This window comes from Siniperca chuatsi, linkage group LG6 (assembly GCF_020085105.1).
Source record: "Siniperca chuatsi isolate FFG_IHB_CAS linkage group LG6, ASM2008510v1, whole genome shotgun sequence".
NCBI classification, from domain to species: Eukaryota; Metazoa; Chordata; class Actinopteri; order Centrarchiformes; family Sinipercidae; genus Siniperca; species Siniperca chuatsi.
In genome coordinates, this window is record NC_058047.1 from 23,124,039 (window position 1) to 23,140,084 (window position 16,046).

The 16,046-nt window shown below is 39.8% G+C and overlaps 4 protein-coding genes across 6 annotated transcripts; 1 reads left to right on the forward strand and 3 right to left on the reverse strand.

The window, feature by feature from the left end:
* The first annotated feature begins 412 nt into the window (after positions 1 to 412).
* On the forward strand, positions 413 to 1,957 carry aqp12 (aquaporin 12). The gene is made up of 3 exons (XM_044198316.1): positions 413 to 1,093; positions 1,438 to 1,554; positions 1,648 to 1,957. The coding sequence occupies exons 1-3, from the start codon at positions 499 to 501 to the stop codon at positions 1,773 to 1,775; spliced, it is 840 nt and encodes a 279-aa protein (XP_044054251.1). The 5' UTR covers positions 413 to 498; the 3' UTR covers positions 1,776 to 1,957.
* Positions 1,784 to 4,179, reverse strand: rpp21 (ribonuclease P 21 subunit). Its single transcript, XM_044198324.1, has 5 exons — positions 3,998 to 4,179; positions 3,758 to 3,858; positions 3,073 to 3,155; positions 2,750 to 2,884; positions 1,784 to 2,446 (listed from the first exon to the last, which is right to left on the reverse strand). The coding sequence occupies exons 1-5, from the start codon at positions 4,052 to 4,054 to the stop codon at positions 2,349 to 2,351; spliced, it is 474 nt and encodes a 157-aa protein (XP_044054259.1). The 5' UTR covers positions 4,055 to 4,179; the 3' UTR covers positions 1,784 to 2,348.
* Positions 4,180 to 4,482: 303 nt separating this feature from the next.
* Positions 4,483 to 12,328, reverse strand: pak2b (p21 protein (Cdc42/Rac)-activated kinase 2b). Of its 3 annotated transcripts, none has more exons than XM_044198306.1 (15): positions 12,045 to 12,328; positions 10,399 to 10,764; positions 9,807 to 9,913; positions 9,521 to 9,671; positions 9,108 to 9,139; positions 8,896 to 9,009; positions 8,629 to 8,761; positions 8,458 to 8,521; positions 8,015 to 8,063; positions 7,301 to 7,413; positions 7,046 to 7,163; positions 6,807 to 6,906; positions 6,509 to 6,705; positions 5,725 to 5,862; positions 4,483 to 5,574 (listed from the first exon to the last, which is right to left on the reverse strand). In XM_044198306.1, the coding sequence occupies exons 2-15, from the start codon at positions 10,586 to 10,588 to the stop codon at positions 5,488 to 5,490; spliced, it is 1,593 nt and encodes a 530-aa protein (XP_044054241.1). In that variant the 5' UTR covers positions 10,589 to 10,764; positions 12,045 to 12,328; the 3' UTR covers positions 4,483 to 5,487. The 3 variants fall into 3 exon arrangements, with proteins under 3 accessions (XP_044054241.1, XP_044054243.1, XP_044054242.1); XM_044198308.1 differs by having other exon boundaries at positions 12,004 to 12,328; XM_044198307.1 differs by having other exon boundaries at positions 11,991 to 12,328.
* An 893-nt stretch (positions 12,329 to 13,221) lies between these two features.
* On the reverse strand, positions 13,222 to 15,954 carry pigx (phosphatidylinositol glycan anchor biosynthesis, class X). The gene is made up of 6 exons (XM_044198317.1): positions 15,771 to 15,954; positions 15,182 to 15,272; positions 14,967 to 15,102; positions 14,639 to 14,852; positions 14,112 to 14,212; positions 13,222 to 13,993 (listed from the first exon to the last, which is right to left on the reverse strand). The coding sequence occupies exons 1-6, from the start codon at positions 15,832 to 15,834 to the stop codon at positions 13,856 to 13,858; spliced, it is 744 nt and encodes a 247-aa protein (XP_044054252.1). The 5' UTR covers positions 15,835 to 15,954; the 3' UTR covers positions 13,222 to 13,855.
* Between the last annotated feature and the right edge of the window lie 92 nt (positions 15,955 to 16,046).

The window sequence follows — 16,046 nt, forward strand, 5'->3', positions numbered from 1 at the left end:
TAACAGATTTCACATGGGATGTACAGAAGTCGTTCCAGAATAAGTTATCTAAGATAAAAGTCACATGCACACCGCTGCTGGTTCAGAGTACTGGCACCTTTTTTATTCCTATTCAAGCACTTCAAGTTTTTATCATTAAACTGGACTACCATATCCGAAATCTTTTAATCTAGTGGAGGTATGTTTTCATTTGCATTTTTATTACTCTTCAGCCATTTAGTTCTAGGAAAAAGAACATATTACAGTATATGTTATCCTGTAGAGAGAGGAAGGAAGCATTTAACCAAAGCTTTGATCTAATTATACATGACCAGTGAATGAAGGCCAGATTCCTGACCTGACCTTGCAAAGGCCTGTGTGTATTTTGGCAGGTGGCTGTTGGATAAAAACCTGACGTGTCCCTGATAAGAAATGTGTCTCTGCATGTGCCACGTTGCCAAATAGTTGTTAAGTCAAACCCTCATTCATTCCTTTTTGAAAAGAAACCTGATCTAAGCCATGTCTGGACTGAACGCATCTCTCGGATACTTCTTGGCCGTTGTGATTTTTGCAGCCTCAGTTCGGACACTCCTTAAAAAATGGCCACGATTTAGCTTTATTTTGGAGTTTGCATCTTCTTTCATGCTGGTGGCATGTTGGCTGGAGGTGCAGACCATTGTGGAGGTGGGCGAGTGGGCCGGGGGCTTGGGTCCTGACGTGACTGTAACCATGCTGTTTGTGGTGCTGCTAACCCACGGTGTGATCTGTGGTGGTGCGCCCGGGAATCCCACCCTGGTGGTGCTTAAGTTCCTGCAGCTCGAGGCCACCACCCTGCCCACTCTCCTTGCTGTTGCAGCCCAGTTTCTTGGGGCCCACCTAGCCCTTCTTGTAGCTGTCTACTACTGGAGTCTGGAGCTGACTGACATGCACATGATCAAAAACCTGATGGCTAGAGAGTGCAGCACATCTCTGCTGGTCTCTTTGCTTCAGGGTTTTTTCACTGAGTGTGTTTGCGCGCTCATCTTTCACCTGGTCCATCTCAACCTGCGACGCAGATCTGCTCTGATCCAGGTGCCCCTGATCGCCATCCTCCTCACTTTCCTGTCCCATACAGGTAAGTTTTAGGTGAAACTTGGCGCCTCTTTTACCATCACTGCAGAAAGGTTCAAAATCCAGTCTTACAAAGAAAGTCTGTAAATATGAGGGAAGAAAGTGCAGGAAAATGACTGGAATATAAAAAGAAACATTTTAATTTTAAAACTTTTGCAAATAAAACATCATAAAAATATGGGAACCCACTGTGAAATGTGTTGCCTGTCACTTACTTTAAATGGTAGCCTAAATCACCTGCATCACCTTTAATAGACTTGTGTGTCTGCTTCCACTTTCTTAAAAGCATCTTTAATCCATATAATAAAGAGCGACTAACAAACTTTATTTGTCCATTCTTTTTTGCAGCCAGAGGCTACACCTCAGCTTACATGAATCCATCCTTGGCCTATGGCCTCACCTTCCACTGTCCTGGATTTACCTTCACAGAGTATGCAGTAGTCTACTGGCTGGGCTCTCTCACAGGTAAATTACATTAAAATGAAATATATGTGCATCCATCCCATGTCAGTTCTTTAAAAAAGTGAACACGATTTACAGTGAATGTCTGTTTTCTAGGCATGACTCTGGCTCTGCTCCTGTATGTGGGCCATATCCCGAGGATTTCTACCAAGAACCTACTATATTTCCAGAAGACACGTTTCCGAGTGCCAAAGGGGGACAAAGGAGAAAAGAAGAAAATGTGAAAAAAAAATACAGTTTTTTATTTTATTTTATTTTTTTTTTTTAAAATCAACCTTTTAGGAAAGTACCTGACAAGAAATGGTTAATGGTCAATAGGTATTTACCTCAAGTAACAGTTACATGCCTGTACAGAGAATGTAAAATATTAAGCATAAAAAAAATTAATAAATTAATTACAGTTTTCCATTCTTGTCGGCTGTTTTCACTAATATCAATGAAGTTTCTCTTTTGGGAAAAACAAACAAACAAAAATACTAAGAAGTGTTGGTGAAATCCACCATGTGTAGACACAACATGGAGGCCATCTATTGGTAGCATAAAAATGACACTGTGATAAACAGATGAACACACTGCAGAAAGATACTGACAATTATCTCACAGAGGCCAACAACTAACCAAATCAATAAATCACTAAAATACAGGGGTGAAAAGTTGGCATTCAAATCATATCAAACTACTTCCTCAGATTATGGATATATGTAACACAATAAAGTTACACATATCTTAAAAAAAAAAAAAAAAAAAAAAAAAAAATCAGTCCTTCATATTTTACAGTCAGATGAGGGGAGCTGCTGCTACGTGCTGGCAGAGCTCTGGGCAGCACTGGGTTTAGAAGAGACTGACCCATCAGGCTTTGTGTCTTTCGGCTGCTTCTTAAGAGAAGGGCCTGGATCTGTGGGTTGAGAAAGAATAAATAATAATGGTCAGTACCAAGTGTTTGCCCTTTTCAAGTCATTATTGCTTCAATGGGAGTTGAAAAATCAGAATTTGCTACTTGTTTTCAATTCTGAAGTATTTGGTAGCCAATTTGCGCTGTTTTATAGTTTTAGACTTGCAGTGTATTTAATCTTTAAAATAAGTTCGAAAAAAACAAACAAACAGGGTTTCACACTACAAATCTTGATACATCAGTGCAGATTATTGTCTAGATAAGCACAGTATGCTGGTGGATAGTATCGAAATGAGGGGTTGTCACCTGGCTGCTTTCGTTGCTCCATCTGAGCCTCGGGACGATCTACCCATAAACAATAATCTGGATTATTCAGTAACGTCTTGCTCTGCCCACAGCTGAGGCACTTCACAACAGTAAAGCGAGTCTTTCTGTTTTTCCCTAATAAGACAAAGTCAACAAAAAGAAGGTTAGTGTCTCTGAACATGTTTCTTAAATTTACCAAACAATTGAGATTAAAACACATAAATTAACCATTAAAAAAAAACCCTCTAGAACATCTATTTACATTTGGTATGCAATGCAAGGCAACATGGGAAAGGTGAACAGCAGGAAGCGGACTGACTTACTTCGTTGTCTTGTTGTAGCAGTGACACCAGGGATGAGCAATGAGCAGCACTTCTTGCATAATTGTCTCTTCACTGATGGGTCTCTGCAATAAAATTAACAGATGTTGTAACCCCTATTCATGCTTGGACAGGTTAGAGTTTTAAGGATAAGGCTGGTGTTATTGTATATTTTTCTTGTTGTCAACCAATCCCCTGAAACGACCAAAACCAACAGTGTGTTAGTCCGTCTCTCAATACTTTCTGATTTACCTACCCTGTCTGTGGCTCTGTCCCCAAGCCCATTGGTTCCTACTAAAGATGTATATCATTTTGCATGAGTCACTAATATATAGTTTCACTTTTTAAAAAGGCTCAGTAATTTTCTAACAGCGGGACACTGTAGTTTTTAGTAAATGTTACTCAAACAGGATTAAATAGTACATTTGTTGAGGACTATTTTCAGCAGTGGATTACTATATATATGTTGCTCTAGTGACTATTAACAGCAGCAGGATGGTGTATGCCAGATTGACTCAAAATAAACTACAGCACCCACGTTCACGGTAATGCGTCACTTGTGCAAAAATAGTTCATCATCACTGAGTGACAGCGAGCGCCACGCCCGGCTGTAATTCTGCCTTCAAAATAAAATCAGTACCAGACGAAACAAACACCTCTGAATAATATTGAGATCGACTTAACTTACTGTCTAAGAACTAAGCGTCTTGCAATGGTCCTTTGTGTGAAGCAGTAGAAACGAGCCAACTCCACATTTTCCGGCGTTTGAGATAAAACACAATGTGCAGCCTGTACAGGGATAAAAACCGGTGGAGGAAAATCATTACATAGCTACCTCCTTAGCAAGGCAGCTAACATGTTAGCCACGTGACTGCTGCCAAAGTCATCATGACAGCGATTAGCGTTTACCTTATTATTTATTTCCTACCTGGTAAAGATAGTTCAGTCTTTGGTAAGCTTCTTTGTCTTTCGTATGGGACGCCATTACACACAATGGGCAGAGGAAAAATATAGTGGCACTTTCGTCTTGTTGCTGCAGCGGCTTTATTTTGAGCTACGGCAGCCTGAGCGCAGCCAAAAACCTGCTACACTTCCGGGCAAAAACTCCAGAATAAAAACGCCCAGTAAACTCACTGACTAAAAAGCTTAATTTAAGAAAAGAAATGTCAAATTGATTGTCAACACACTATTTCAAAATAAAGACATCTCGAGCTCTGTCACCTACATCCTAAACTTGTATCTGCGCTGCCTGTGGAAAATCCAGTCATTCATTGGTTGAACTTAAACATAGAGTATAGATAGGAAAGGTTATTAATACTATATTGCACCACTTAGTCCAGTCTCATATTTGTTTCCCTCTGTGTGGCTTTAAAAAGGTGAGATTACTGCACACCAATCACTTTCACAACCAAATCACAAAAAGCACAGTTTATTTGAGTGCGCAGACAAGGTTGTTAATCGTCCAGAAGAGAAAAAGAAACAGTCAACAAATTGTCTTTACCAGCTAACCATTACGATATGGCCACTTTTTTTCAAACTAATTATTAAGTACACAATATACACATGGGAAAAGCGCATTTGTTTAGTCCAGAAGAACACAAAGGACAGAGTTCAACGTACAATACTCATTTTTAATAACAATAAAGAAGAAAGTATAAACCCTGTCAATCTAACATTTTAATTTGCCTGTAAGGTGCACCTCTGGTATCAGGAGACTAATGATACAGGGGAAGAAATTGTACAGTAGGTCTGTCAGGTGTGGCAGTCAAAGAATGACACAATCACAGCACGTTCATGATGATGAATGTACTGAAATGTTTCCTATAAAACCGGCTAGAGAAAATGTCCATAAAACACGAGTCAATGTGGAAATAGCAAGAGTGTTCATTGAATGAGACCAACTACATAACAAGAAGGGGGACAAATATGAAATTCAAGTATCAAAATAACTAAGACACTGACAAGCTGAAAAGGTAAATTACAAAGGTAGTAAAAATCATGGGAAGAGAAACATTGACACAATCAACAATACATTAGGCAACATTTTGCATGTTTAAGGCAGTTGATTAAAAAAAACTAAATAGAACTAGGCATTTTCTTCATTCCAAGTTAAATACAAGCCTAGCCCTAACTTATCACCAGGAGATTCATTGTACAAAATAACTACGCCTGACTCTGAAACTAAGCACTTTAGTTTGACTTGTCTTTTGACGTCTGAGTGAGAATAGAGTTCATTTGGACAGCGGTGGAGTTGTGCTCTATATTTTTGGTCTTCTTCACAGTGAGGTTTGTCAGGGCTTATAAGGCTGGTGCATCAAGAGTGGCAAGTCACTCTCAGCCTATTGTCTGGCACAAAATCTAAATGGTTGGCACATATCTGTGCACAGCATGGGAAGGCAGGGTAGCTAGTTTCATCAGCTAACGATTGCCCTTCATGGCCTCCTTGGCTGCCAGGATGAGAGGTGTGAGACTGGAGAGGGGCTTCGCCAGCTTCAGGAACGGATGCTGCACACCAGGGCAAAGATCCACGAAGAGAAGAGGAGTGGGAAAGAGGAAACCAGTGAATCACGTGCCCATTTGATTAAAAAACTCAAGAGAAGTTCAATGAAAAAAAAATATATTTAAAAAAATCTAATAACAGGAAGAGTTTTTAACCTGCAGCAGCTCTTTGCCTCCGCCTCTTTTCTCTACATCCATTTCCAAACAACGGTTGAGGAAATCTCTGAAGACCGGAGAAAGCTTCTCAGGGTTCTGAAGCTCGGGCGTGCCGTTCGTGGCAATCAGGTATAATGCCTGCCAAACGGGAAGAGATGAGAGACAAAGAAACACCAAGAACTGTGAAATCTAGTTTCAGGAATTAATTAACTTGCAGCAAGTGATTCAAGTCATTCTGGTAAAGTGAGAACAGTTAAAAAGTCTGATTGGTTTTTAATTGCTATGAAAATGTAAAATGTTACACACCATTTTCTAACCCAGCATTCACACAGCCACCATAAAGTCCTTTGCCTTTCTATAGCGCTTAATGACAGCTGAGTAAACTGACTTTACAAAACCATACAACAAACTGTAGGTGGAGAGAAGGAGAAACTCTCATGAGACTTGTGAGCATTTGTTCTGCTTTTGTGTCGACTCATGACAGTTTAAGGACTGCAGTTGTTCAACAACTATGCCAAAGTCGGACACAAGCAAATCATTGATTCCATTAGTCACTTATTATTTTAGCTTTTTGATATAAAATTAAGATGTTTATTACGTACATTACACTGTGCCTTTGACCTTTTTGTAAGTGAACTCGATTTTTTTAACAAATCTGCTAACTGTACAGATAATTTAATGGGGAGAGTTTCATTTTAAAATGTTGGAAGTGAACAACATGTAAATAAGGGGAAAAAAAGAGGACAGTTAAATAACCAAGAGGATTTAAAATGTTCTCACTCACGCGTAGTGGGTTCTCGTTCAGGTAGGGGGGCTCTCCTTCAACCATCTCAATGGCCATAATACCCAGTGACCAAATGTCTACTTTAGGCCCGTAAGCCTTTCTGGTCACCACCTCAGGAGCCATCCAGTAAGGCGTGCCTACCATGGTGCTGCGTTTGCTCTGCTCTGGAGTGATCTGGGCACAGAAGCCAAAATCGGCTGTCGAGGAAATGGAGAAGAGTAAATACATAGTTACAGTAAAAAGACATAGCAATCTGTGTTTAACGGGCTGCCCCTGATAACATCAGTCGAGGACTTACTCAGCTTGACAGAGCCATCCATCCCAAGTAACACATTGTCACTTTTGATGTCTCTGTGAATGACCTGGTTCGCATGCAGGAAATCCAGTGCTTGTAAACACTGCAGATACGGGGACAAATGGGAGGAGACAGGGAAAAGTTGGTTAAGAGAGTTAAGTTTTTGTTTTGCCTCTAACTTTCACATAAAGTGGGATTTGGATTTCTTTCATGTGGCCCTGGTTGTAAAGAGTGCAGTGTACCTCTCGGCAGACAGCAGCTATCTGGGCCTCATCCATACAGGTCTCTGTAACCACGTCTGTCAGTGAGCCACCAGCCAGATACTCCATCACCACAAACAGCTCCTCCCCCATCAGGAAGCTGACACAAATGCACAACGTCACACACTGGTGTCCATCCATGCATTTGTGACAACTTTGTGGATTTTTACGATTGGATGTTCTACTCCCACGTTTTTTTAAAGAGCTGTCAGGCTGCAGGTTTACTTTCAGTCTTACCTGTCTAAAAAGTTGACAATGTTGGGGTTCTTCAACTCCTTCATCACCAGAATCTCATTGATGATCAGCTCCTTCTTCGGCTGCTTTTGTAGGTTGATCTGTTTAATGGCGACCTGTAATAAGGCAGCGTGAGAGCCGAATGATGACGAATTACTGCTACTCAGGGGACCACGTTAGTATTTTTTCCCTTTCCCTTGGTTTTTATTATGACTGCAAGTGTATGTACAGTATGTATGTCCATTTTTAACTGCTTTCTTTAACTGTCTTTCTTCATGTAAAGCATTTAAAGCAAAACTATGTAACTTTTGAAAGAATACATAACACATTCTTCCTCTTACTAATGAAAAGCTGAACTCATAAGCAATAAAACACACCGTACTCAGTAGTTTTGCTGATACAACCTTACTTGGTCTGGTATGACTGGTAGCTTTGGATGGCTAATGTTTGCTAATGTAAGCTAATGTAATGCTTACATTAAATAGATACTGCTGTGTAGCTAACAGCACTGGCTCAATTTGCTAACTTGATTACTTGTCTTTACTTACAGTATGTTTTTACCTTTATCTCTTAGTCTCACTTTAAAGCTGTATTTCTTGTAGAAATGTGTGTTTCATGTGTTAATGTTTATGTAATGAGCTCCACTACTTTACTCTGCTGCGTCCCTGGCCTTTTTTACAGTCTCCACATATCATCCATTACTCAGTCGCTCTTTACCTCCTGTCCTGTGGCAACATCAATGGCTGTAAATACTGTTCCTGATGCCCTGTGACAAGAACAAGATGAGCAATTTACTTCAATGCACATTTTAAGAAACAGTCCATTCAATTTAGTCTGCAAATGTGTTACAGACAGACGTGACGTGATGCTTTGTTTGTATATTACTGACACAAACACTAAAATAACAATACTACTAAGGATCTGTCTCACGGGATAGTTAGGATCTTGTTGAGATATCTGGCTTCCTGACACTGATGATGCTTGAAAAAAAAAGAAAAAAAAGAAAAAAAAGAAATGTAATGTTGATACAAAAAAATACGACCAGATTTTGTTGGTAAAATGATGGCCCTATTATCATTACAAAAGCAACATTACATAGTGCACATAAAAACTTAAATCCTACGACACGTTCTGAATGCAACTGGTGGATCTCCACTCACCCCTGGCCAATTTTTTCATATCTGGTGTACTTCTTCTTGGGATCTCCAATGCTGACTATGGTTCCTGTAAGCCAGATAACAATCACGCATGTAAAGGAAACAGGTGGGATTCAAACTGCTGTATTGTTGTGACAAAAGATTTGTAAGATTAATGATTTATTAATAATTTACTCAGTTTGTCCATGATCTCCTCATCAGACATCTTGCCCTTCTTTTTCTGTCTGTCTGCAGCCTTGGAGGCAGCGTCTCCGTCTACGCACGTGCTTGGAGCAGGGATGGGGTCAATAACAGAGCGAGTATACACCTGTACAACACAACCAAACAAAACAAATAAATAAATCTCAAATTCACAAAGAATGCCTTAGAAAGTGAAATGTGACAAGCTGATTTTACAGACAATCATTATGCTGTCAAGCCTACTTATAGCAGGTGACTTACACTCTTTGTGTGTTCTGGTCTTGGTGCCACAATAGGAGGAGGAGCTTCATCATCGTCATCATCATCAATGTCTTTGATATTCGGTGAAGAGGGTTCAGTGCCTTTTTTGACAGGCTAATTTAGAGTAAAATAAAAGGTTGTTAGCCTTAATAAGAGAAAACGTAGTGCTAATAAAACAGCATGTGTTTTTTTAACTGTCTTGAAGTACTTACAGACTGAGGCCCTGGGGTAAATGCGTCTTTTTCTGTGAATGGAAAAAAAAACAAAGAGGCACAGACAGAAAAAAAATTAATAAGTACCTGTAGTCACAGATTACACTAGGTTCTCGAAGGGTTTTGTTTCAAGGCTAACACATTGTGCTCTTTACTCATTGCACTGCCTGGTCACTCGATAAAAATGGTATCTACTTGAAGACAAAAGGAAAAGGTATAATTTCAGGCAATATTTAACTTGTACCTACAAACACGGTGGAGTATTTTACTTGTGTTTTTTAGTGGCACAACCTAGCAACTTTACAAGACCAATTTCCTCCAATGGAAGTAGTGAACAGCAACTTGATAGAAGTTCACAATGCCCTGTGGTTAACTAATCCAACTTAATGTCACAATTCAACTTCAAGACTCACCAGAAGATGAGAAGCTGAGGTACTTCTGACGGCTGTTGCCTGTAGAGTCGTAGAACTTAAGAACGTCGAGTACAGCCTGTGGGTTTTTCTTCTGCTCTGACTTGGTGATGTTTGAGGTCTGGAGTAGGCGAGCCCATTGCTCTGGCATACCCTGTGTATGACAAAGATGACAGGGTGTCAATCTGGTGCAGATCTGGTGTAATGTAGATGTGTGTTTTGGTTAATAGTCAAGTGTCAAAAAGCTAGAAAAAACATGTGTGATAATGAGCAAACAGCAAAAACTCACAGTGAACTCCCCTGTGACAGCATCAAACCCAACATGTATGGTGTGTTCAAAATCTGAAGGTGGCGAGATCTCTGGTCGTTCTTTGTCTCGATCTTTCTTTCTACCACCTGAGAATAAACAAAACCTTACTGAAATTACACATAACACATCAACACTTCCACCAACAGGGTTCAAACAGCCTTATATTCCTGACATCGATATACTGAGTTATGTTTGTGTTCTTCATTCTTTCTAAACATCAGTCAGTATTAGTCCTTCCTCCTGTCCTCTGTCCTCCTCCCTCTGCTGCTGCTGTGATTCACTGCAGGTAAGTTACCGCTGGTAGAGGGAGGGGGGCAGACAGCATGAGAGGCTGCAGCGAGCGTGATAATACTACGGTCTTTAATAATTTAGCCCCAGGGCCCGTTTAATACCGGGTTTCAGGAAAAATACATGTGTTTAATTCTTTTTTTACCAAGCGAGTTGCTAGATTTACTTGCCCGACATGGCATTTTACTTTCCCCAAGCAATCCTTATTGCTGAACCCTGACCGATCACAAACACAAGAATAACTTTAAAGTTAAATATTTTTCTGCCAAACTCTTCGCCTCACCTTTTTCAGCCCCAGAGAAGATTGAGATGATCTTGTTGCGCGGTTTTCTCTCCTCAGGCACAGAAGGTAGTGGTTTAGAGCTGTGGTTGGCTAAGAGTGAGTCTTTGCCAGAGCCGGTGCTGAAGATGGTACTGCTCATCCTGACCGGAGGGGCAGGGGGTTTATCCTCAGGGTCTCCGTTATCACACATCGCTATAGGTTGTTGCAAGCCTCACAGGGCTAAGAGGGCTGGGGGGAGGGGGGAGGGGGCACAGCGGGCGAGGATGGACAGGGTGGCAAACAGAGAGGGAGCGAGGCAGCGCTCACATCAGCATGAGGTATGTGCCGAAAATGACAGCAGAAGCGAAAGGAAGCACCAAGTGGGACCTGGAAGAAAATCAGACATTCATAAGACCATAAACATACTATAATAAGGTTACAAATACAGCAGAATTTGGTGACTAATAATCAGGGAGCTTTCTACTAGTGGGTTTTATTTTCCATCTTATTTTCTTTTGGGCATTATTTTCTATTATGGCATTTTATCCCTGTTTTTATGTTAATTCTATGGCTATCTTTATGTGAAGCACTCGGTGCATGTAATTTCTTTATTGTAAAGCACTTTGTATACATTTCTTGTATGAAATGCAGGTGCTACACAAATAAAGTTTCTAATTATTATTGCCATACATTTAATGACATTGCTGTGGAAGCCGAAGAGTATATAGGAGTATTGGGGGAAGTATTAGTGAAGCTGGTGTAGTGTTTGGTAATTGGGAAAAACACCATCATCTTGGGCCACAATAGTGTGGTGCAGAGAGAAACCCTACACACAGTCTCACATGTTCTCAGTCTCATCTCATCTTCTCAGTCAAAAATGTCTATTAAGAATCGCCACTTCTAAGTACAAATAAACAGCCCATAGTGTGGATAAGAGGGTGACTGAACTGAGACATTATGGCACAAACAAACTAATTATTTGGCAATATCTAACGAATAATGAGGGTGAGAGCAGAGACTATATCATTTAAAGTTAACGTAAAGGAGATACTGTAACCACAAACCAAAGCTTATTTTGGCACAACTTATTCCCCGTCTAAAAACTTAGTATTAGTCTGAAAAATGTTGAGAGCATTTTCAGCAAAATAGGGTCTTCTTTGTGCCCTAACCTATGTCCCAGATGAGGATAAAAGAATAATGGAAGTTGTTATTTTCCCAGTGCACTTGATACAGAAATGAAAAGCTGACACTTCATTTCTTCTTCTTACGATAAGAAGTGTCAACATATTGACATTTAGTCTATTATTTTGCCATTCAACGGTATTTCTGTGTTCAGAAATGCCCTTCAAATGAGTAACAACAGGGGCGGCTAGCAAGCTAACGTTAGCATTAGGTTAACTAGCTACTTGGCCAATAAGTGTGCTAGCTATAAGCTAACGTTAGCGTGACAAGCTATACTAACACTTGCAACCATACGAGATCTGCGTTAAGCTTTCAGCTAACGCTAACTAGTCTGACAACTAAAGTTATGGGTTTCCCCCGATAAATTAACATTGCCAAATGGTGGTTTGGACAACAGTACATAGGCTGCAAAGTAGCAAATTATCCAATACCAATCTGCTTTACTTGTAGGCTAACGAAGGCGACGCAGGGGCAGCAGAGCTCACCGGAGGTTCCACACCAGTTAAACTTGAATAGAACTTGACTCCCCGGCCGATCCTCGACGGTTTGGAAAACGTTTCTTAATCCGTTAAAAGTACTTCCTCTGTTACCTGGGGCCTTGATGGTACGCAACGCGTACAAATAACTTAGTAAAAACGTGACTACAACTATTTACAATGCAACTTTTCTTCTATCTTTTCGGCCCTTGGATAATTCCGCTATGGCGAAGGGGAAGCGGAACTACCGACCCAGCCCTAGCCTATTCAATACATGTTTCAAGTGAATGGTGTGTGAAGTTTGTCCGTTATCTGTATACAAAAATGACTACTCGTGTGCAAAACTGCACTGCTAATACTGGAAGCTCTAATAACCATGTTTTTAACCATTGGAAATACTAAAAGCGAGAAACATGTTGAAACTTAAGAAACTGGTTGTTAGAAATTGAATTAGGTCGAAAAGCATTTTAGGTAATGTAGTTCAACATTTATGATATGTGAAGAAGCGTGATTGATACACGCTTTCCATAAGCTGGGGGCTAAAAGTATATAAAAGCCAGGCCCTGCTTTAGTACCTTTGAGCAATTCCTGCAAGCTGGACTGGGATATATTTCAATTTAATCATGGTCCATCAACACAGTGTGGTGTTTTTAACATTTTGAATCATGATACACACTTTTATTGTCTAAATCATAATAATTCTGTGGCAGATTTATCACAGTATGATCTCTGATAAAGAAGGCCAGCTGAAAGATTTTGACATCCTATATATGGTATGGATATTGTAACCCCTTAATATCCAGTTTTCTTTAATTTCCCCTTTAGATCGCTTTTAGGTTGGAAAAAAAACATCTGATTCCACATATTATTCAACTTTGCTGGTCTGTAGCTGACCATGACCTCTGACCTTCTTCTGGATTTGAGAGAACTTGAAAAAAAAAAAACATCCACAAACATAAAAGAAAGTTTGTCACTTGACATACACAATTTACATAGTGTGCTTAATTTACATACTCTGCAATGTTCTGTATTATGCAGGATGTCAAAATAAAAGATTTTATAAAAGAAGTATCATAGGGATGGATATCAGAGAAGTATTTTTTAACCACTATCTGTAGTGCTGTGTTCATATGCACTGTAGCTAACATTTTTGAGAAAACAGTTATAACACAAAATTGTCAACAGATTAGAAGATGGGAAATGTCTTTAGTTCAACAAGAGAAAAATCACCACAGATCTTTCCTTTTTTATTATTTGGAGTTGAAAATATTGTTTGCAGTTGGGATAAAAGGTGTCCTAAGAACATGATTTGCGGCCCCAGACATTCCTGAGTGTGTTGAGTCTTGAGTGTTTCAAACGAAATAAATAAAGTGTCATCTTCCTGCACGCTGCTGTATGCTATGTTCCTACTTCTGAGCCACGATTATAACAGGAGAAAGTTTTGCACAAAAAGCAGAGGACTAACCTAAACAAAGATGTTTACTTCCAGTAACTGGGGCCTATTCCAAGAACCACGTTAACTGAATTATCTGGATTACTTTGCATAGTAAAAGCAGGAACCTGCTCAAAACCTGGACTGATGTAAAATAGACCTGTTCTCTGTTTGTGTCACCTCAGAAGATAAGGCGTTCTATGCATTTCACTTTTTAAATGATTCATATACAACAGACCTTTTCTATCCATGCCTATTAATGTCTGTGTGGTGTTATTTTTTTTATGGCCTTTTGATGTTTTATGCTGAAAACTTTGATCCTAGTGCCAGAATGATGCTGGTATCAGACAGAACTGTATAATTATAAGATCATGCTGACCATCGCTGTTTAAATGAGTCGATGTTTCCACATGTATTTGGATAGTGTCCCACAGCAGATCATTGTGACTAGAAGAGTTCCACCGCATACAGGCGTCACCAAAGACCCGTCACCAACTGGAAACTGGAAACCCATAGGGCCTTGATCCTACAAGATACAAGATATTTTGAGAGTGATAAAAGAGGAATAACAGACAATTAGTATCATATAAAGTTTGGACTTTTTTTTCCCACTTAAGATTTTGAGAAGATTTATAGAGAACCACCTGCTGGTGCTGGAGTTTAACCCATGGACATGTGCTTGAATTGTCATGAGTACAGGGGGCGTCCACGACAGTGTGAGGGTCTAAGTTGTTGAGCTGCGTACCTTGAAGAAAGAAAGAAGCTTAGACATTTACTGCATTTTTCATCTTGTGTTTCTGACAACCAATACAAAGGGCCTTTGATAGTCAAGTTATTGTTTTAACCATATACCTTATTGGTATATTCACATATTCACTGAACTAAAAATAAAAAAAATATATAAAGAAGCATTTTGATTTCATTCATCTCTTAGAATAAATCTTGATCAGAAGGGTCATCAGGTATTTTAACTTCCCTTTGCACTTATTAGAATTGGCCCCCTAAGTCCCGAATCATTCTAGGCTGTTCAAAAATATCGAAGCAAATTGTGAAGGAGCTAAAATGTTGGTTTCCCAGCAGGAAACGTAGGAGATATATGATAAACATGTTTGGTTACTTGTTTCTGAGAAGAGAAATGTACATGACTACAGAATAAAGATGATCCACTCACATTTTTCAGTCCGCAGCAGCAGCTCTGGAGGTTCTATGTCAACAGATGTAAACGTTTTCCCATCAAAAGAAGGCTCATGGTAGCGGCCGTGTATGGGAATTGCTACTTTTAGCAGTCTGGGAGTTGGTCCATCAGGGGTGGGATACACATAGGTGACAAATCCAGAGGTCTTGTGAGCAGGCACCTCTAGGTCGATGGATGAATCCAGTAATATCTTACAGAATGAATACATAAATAATTAATACATACAGTACATACATAGTGTAGATGTGGCTTGTAATATTTATTACCACAAATGTGCTATGTTTCGGCAAAGTGTCCATCTTACCTGCCAATCAGTTTGATCGCTCAGGGATGCAAGTTGGTATGGATCAACATAGACGCCTCTAGGCCATCTATGAACCAGCAAAACTCTGAGCCCACTGAGCACATCAGGGCTGAGCACAACAGTGGTTACCACCTCCCTAAAACACAGCAGAAATCCCTTACTCACACTGAGCCCTGGAGATGGCCTTTGTTCCATGTTTGAAAATACACCAATACCTGTGAAAACCCTTCTTGTTGATCTCCACTGAAACTAGTGAGGATTCAAGACACTGCTTCAGCAGACCGCAGTGGTTCTCGTTCTTCTCATCTACAGAAATATGTAGGTTGTATTGGTCAAGACCACAAGACTAGACAGAGCAGACTTTTTTTATTGTAACTGTAATAATACATTTATGGCTGACTTAATTGAAAACAATTAGGATAAGTGGGTTCATAGGGAACAGCCAGATACAAAAGGTACAATTAAAATTTAGAGGCTTTCGGACAGGGAAATTCATTTTAAATTTCAACCTGTGTAGCTATTACTGGTGGACCAATGAAAGGACAAATTAGTTTTTGTTTAAATTTATTTTCCACCCAAGAGGCTGTTGACACTCTTAATTTTACACGTAATCCTTCACTTTGTACTCATTTCTTTATGCATAGGAAGAGAAGAGACTGCTTTCTGCTGCATTACACTAGAGTCATCCTCGCCCCCGTCTTCACTATCCAGCCAGAAACCAAAATTAAGTTCAATGTTTTGGTGACACGCAAAACTAATCAGTCATTATCCGTTTTAGCTCGGCGGTCTAACAATACGCCTTACCCTTTTCGATCAAACAATGGCATGTCGACAAACAAGCCAACACAGACAACAGTATAAAATACATCAAAGTGGTTATGGTGAACTACAACAAGCTTTTCTTAGCCTATGTATTCTATTTATCGAGCTACAACTATAATACTTGGTGCTCTCTTTTAAATTGTTTACGGAAAAGGATCTCGAAGGACCCTTTTGTAGTTCTAGGGAAGCTGCGACGGTGCTTGACTAGAAAGAAAAATAAACGGGCATTGTGGGAAAGCTCTGAGGAAATAATTATAT

What these genes read in the sequence shown, in the direction of transcription:
- rpp21 (XM_044198324.1), bottom strand. Translation starts at nt 4,054, where the DNA reads ATGGCGTCCCATACGAAAGACAAAGAAGCTTACCAAAGACTGAACTAT. An exon ending in GACTGAACTATCTTTACCAG is followed by an intron (nt 3,859 to 3,997) that starts GTAGGAAATAAA and finishes ATCCCTGTACAG; the next exon opens with GCTGCACATTGTGTTTTATC. An exon ending in TGCTACAACAAGACAACGAA is followed by an intron (nt 2,885 to 3,072) that starts GTAAGTCAGTCC and finishes TTGTCTTATTAG; the next exon opens with GGAAAAACAGAAAGACTCGC.
- aqp12 (XM_044198316.1), top strand. Translation starts at nt 499, where the DNA reads ATGTCTGGACTGAACGCATCTCTCGGATACTTCTTGGCCGTTGTGATT. An exon ending in CACTTTCCTGTCCCATACAG is followed by an intron (nt 1,094 to 1,437) that starts GTAAGTTTTAGG and finishes TCTTTTTTGCAG; the next exon opens with CCAGAGGCTACACCTCAGCT. An exon ending in CTGGCTGGGCTCTCTCACAG is followed by an intron (nt 1,555 to 1,647) that starts GTAAATTACATT and finishes TCTGTTTTCTAG; the next exon opens with GCATGACTCTGGCTCTGCTC.
- pigx (XM_044198317.1), bottom strand. Translation starts at nt 15,834, where the DNA reads ATGTATTTTATACTGTTGTCTGTGTTGGCTTGTTTGTCGACATGCCAT. An exon ending in AACAAGAAGGGTTTTCACAG is followed by an intron (nt 15,103 to 15,181) that starts GTATTGGTGTAT and finishes GCTGTGTTTTAG; the next exon opens with GGAGGTGGTAACCACTGTTG. An exon ending in GCTGCTGCGGACTGAAAAAT is followed by an intron (nt 14,213 to 14,638) that starts GTGAGTGGATCA and finishes TCTTTCTTCAAG; the next exon opens with GTACGCAGCTCAACAACTTA.
- pak2b (XM_044198306.1), bottom strand. Translation starts at nt 10,588, where the DNA reads ATGTGTGATAACGGAGACCCTGAGGATAAACCCCCTGCCCCTCCGGTC. An exon ending in CTGTCACAGGGGAGTTCACT is followed by an intron (nt 9,672 to 9,806) that starts GTGAGTTTTTGC and finishes TGTCATACACAG; the next exon opens with GGTATGCCAGAGCAATGGGC. An exon ending in TATGAAAAAATTGGCCAGGG is followed by an intron (nt 8,064 to 8,457) that starts GTGAGTGGAGAT and finishes TTCTTGTCACAG; the next exon opens with GGCATCAGGAACAGTATTTA.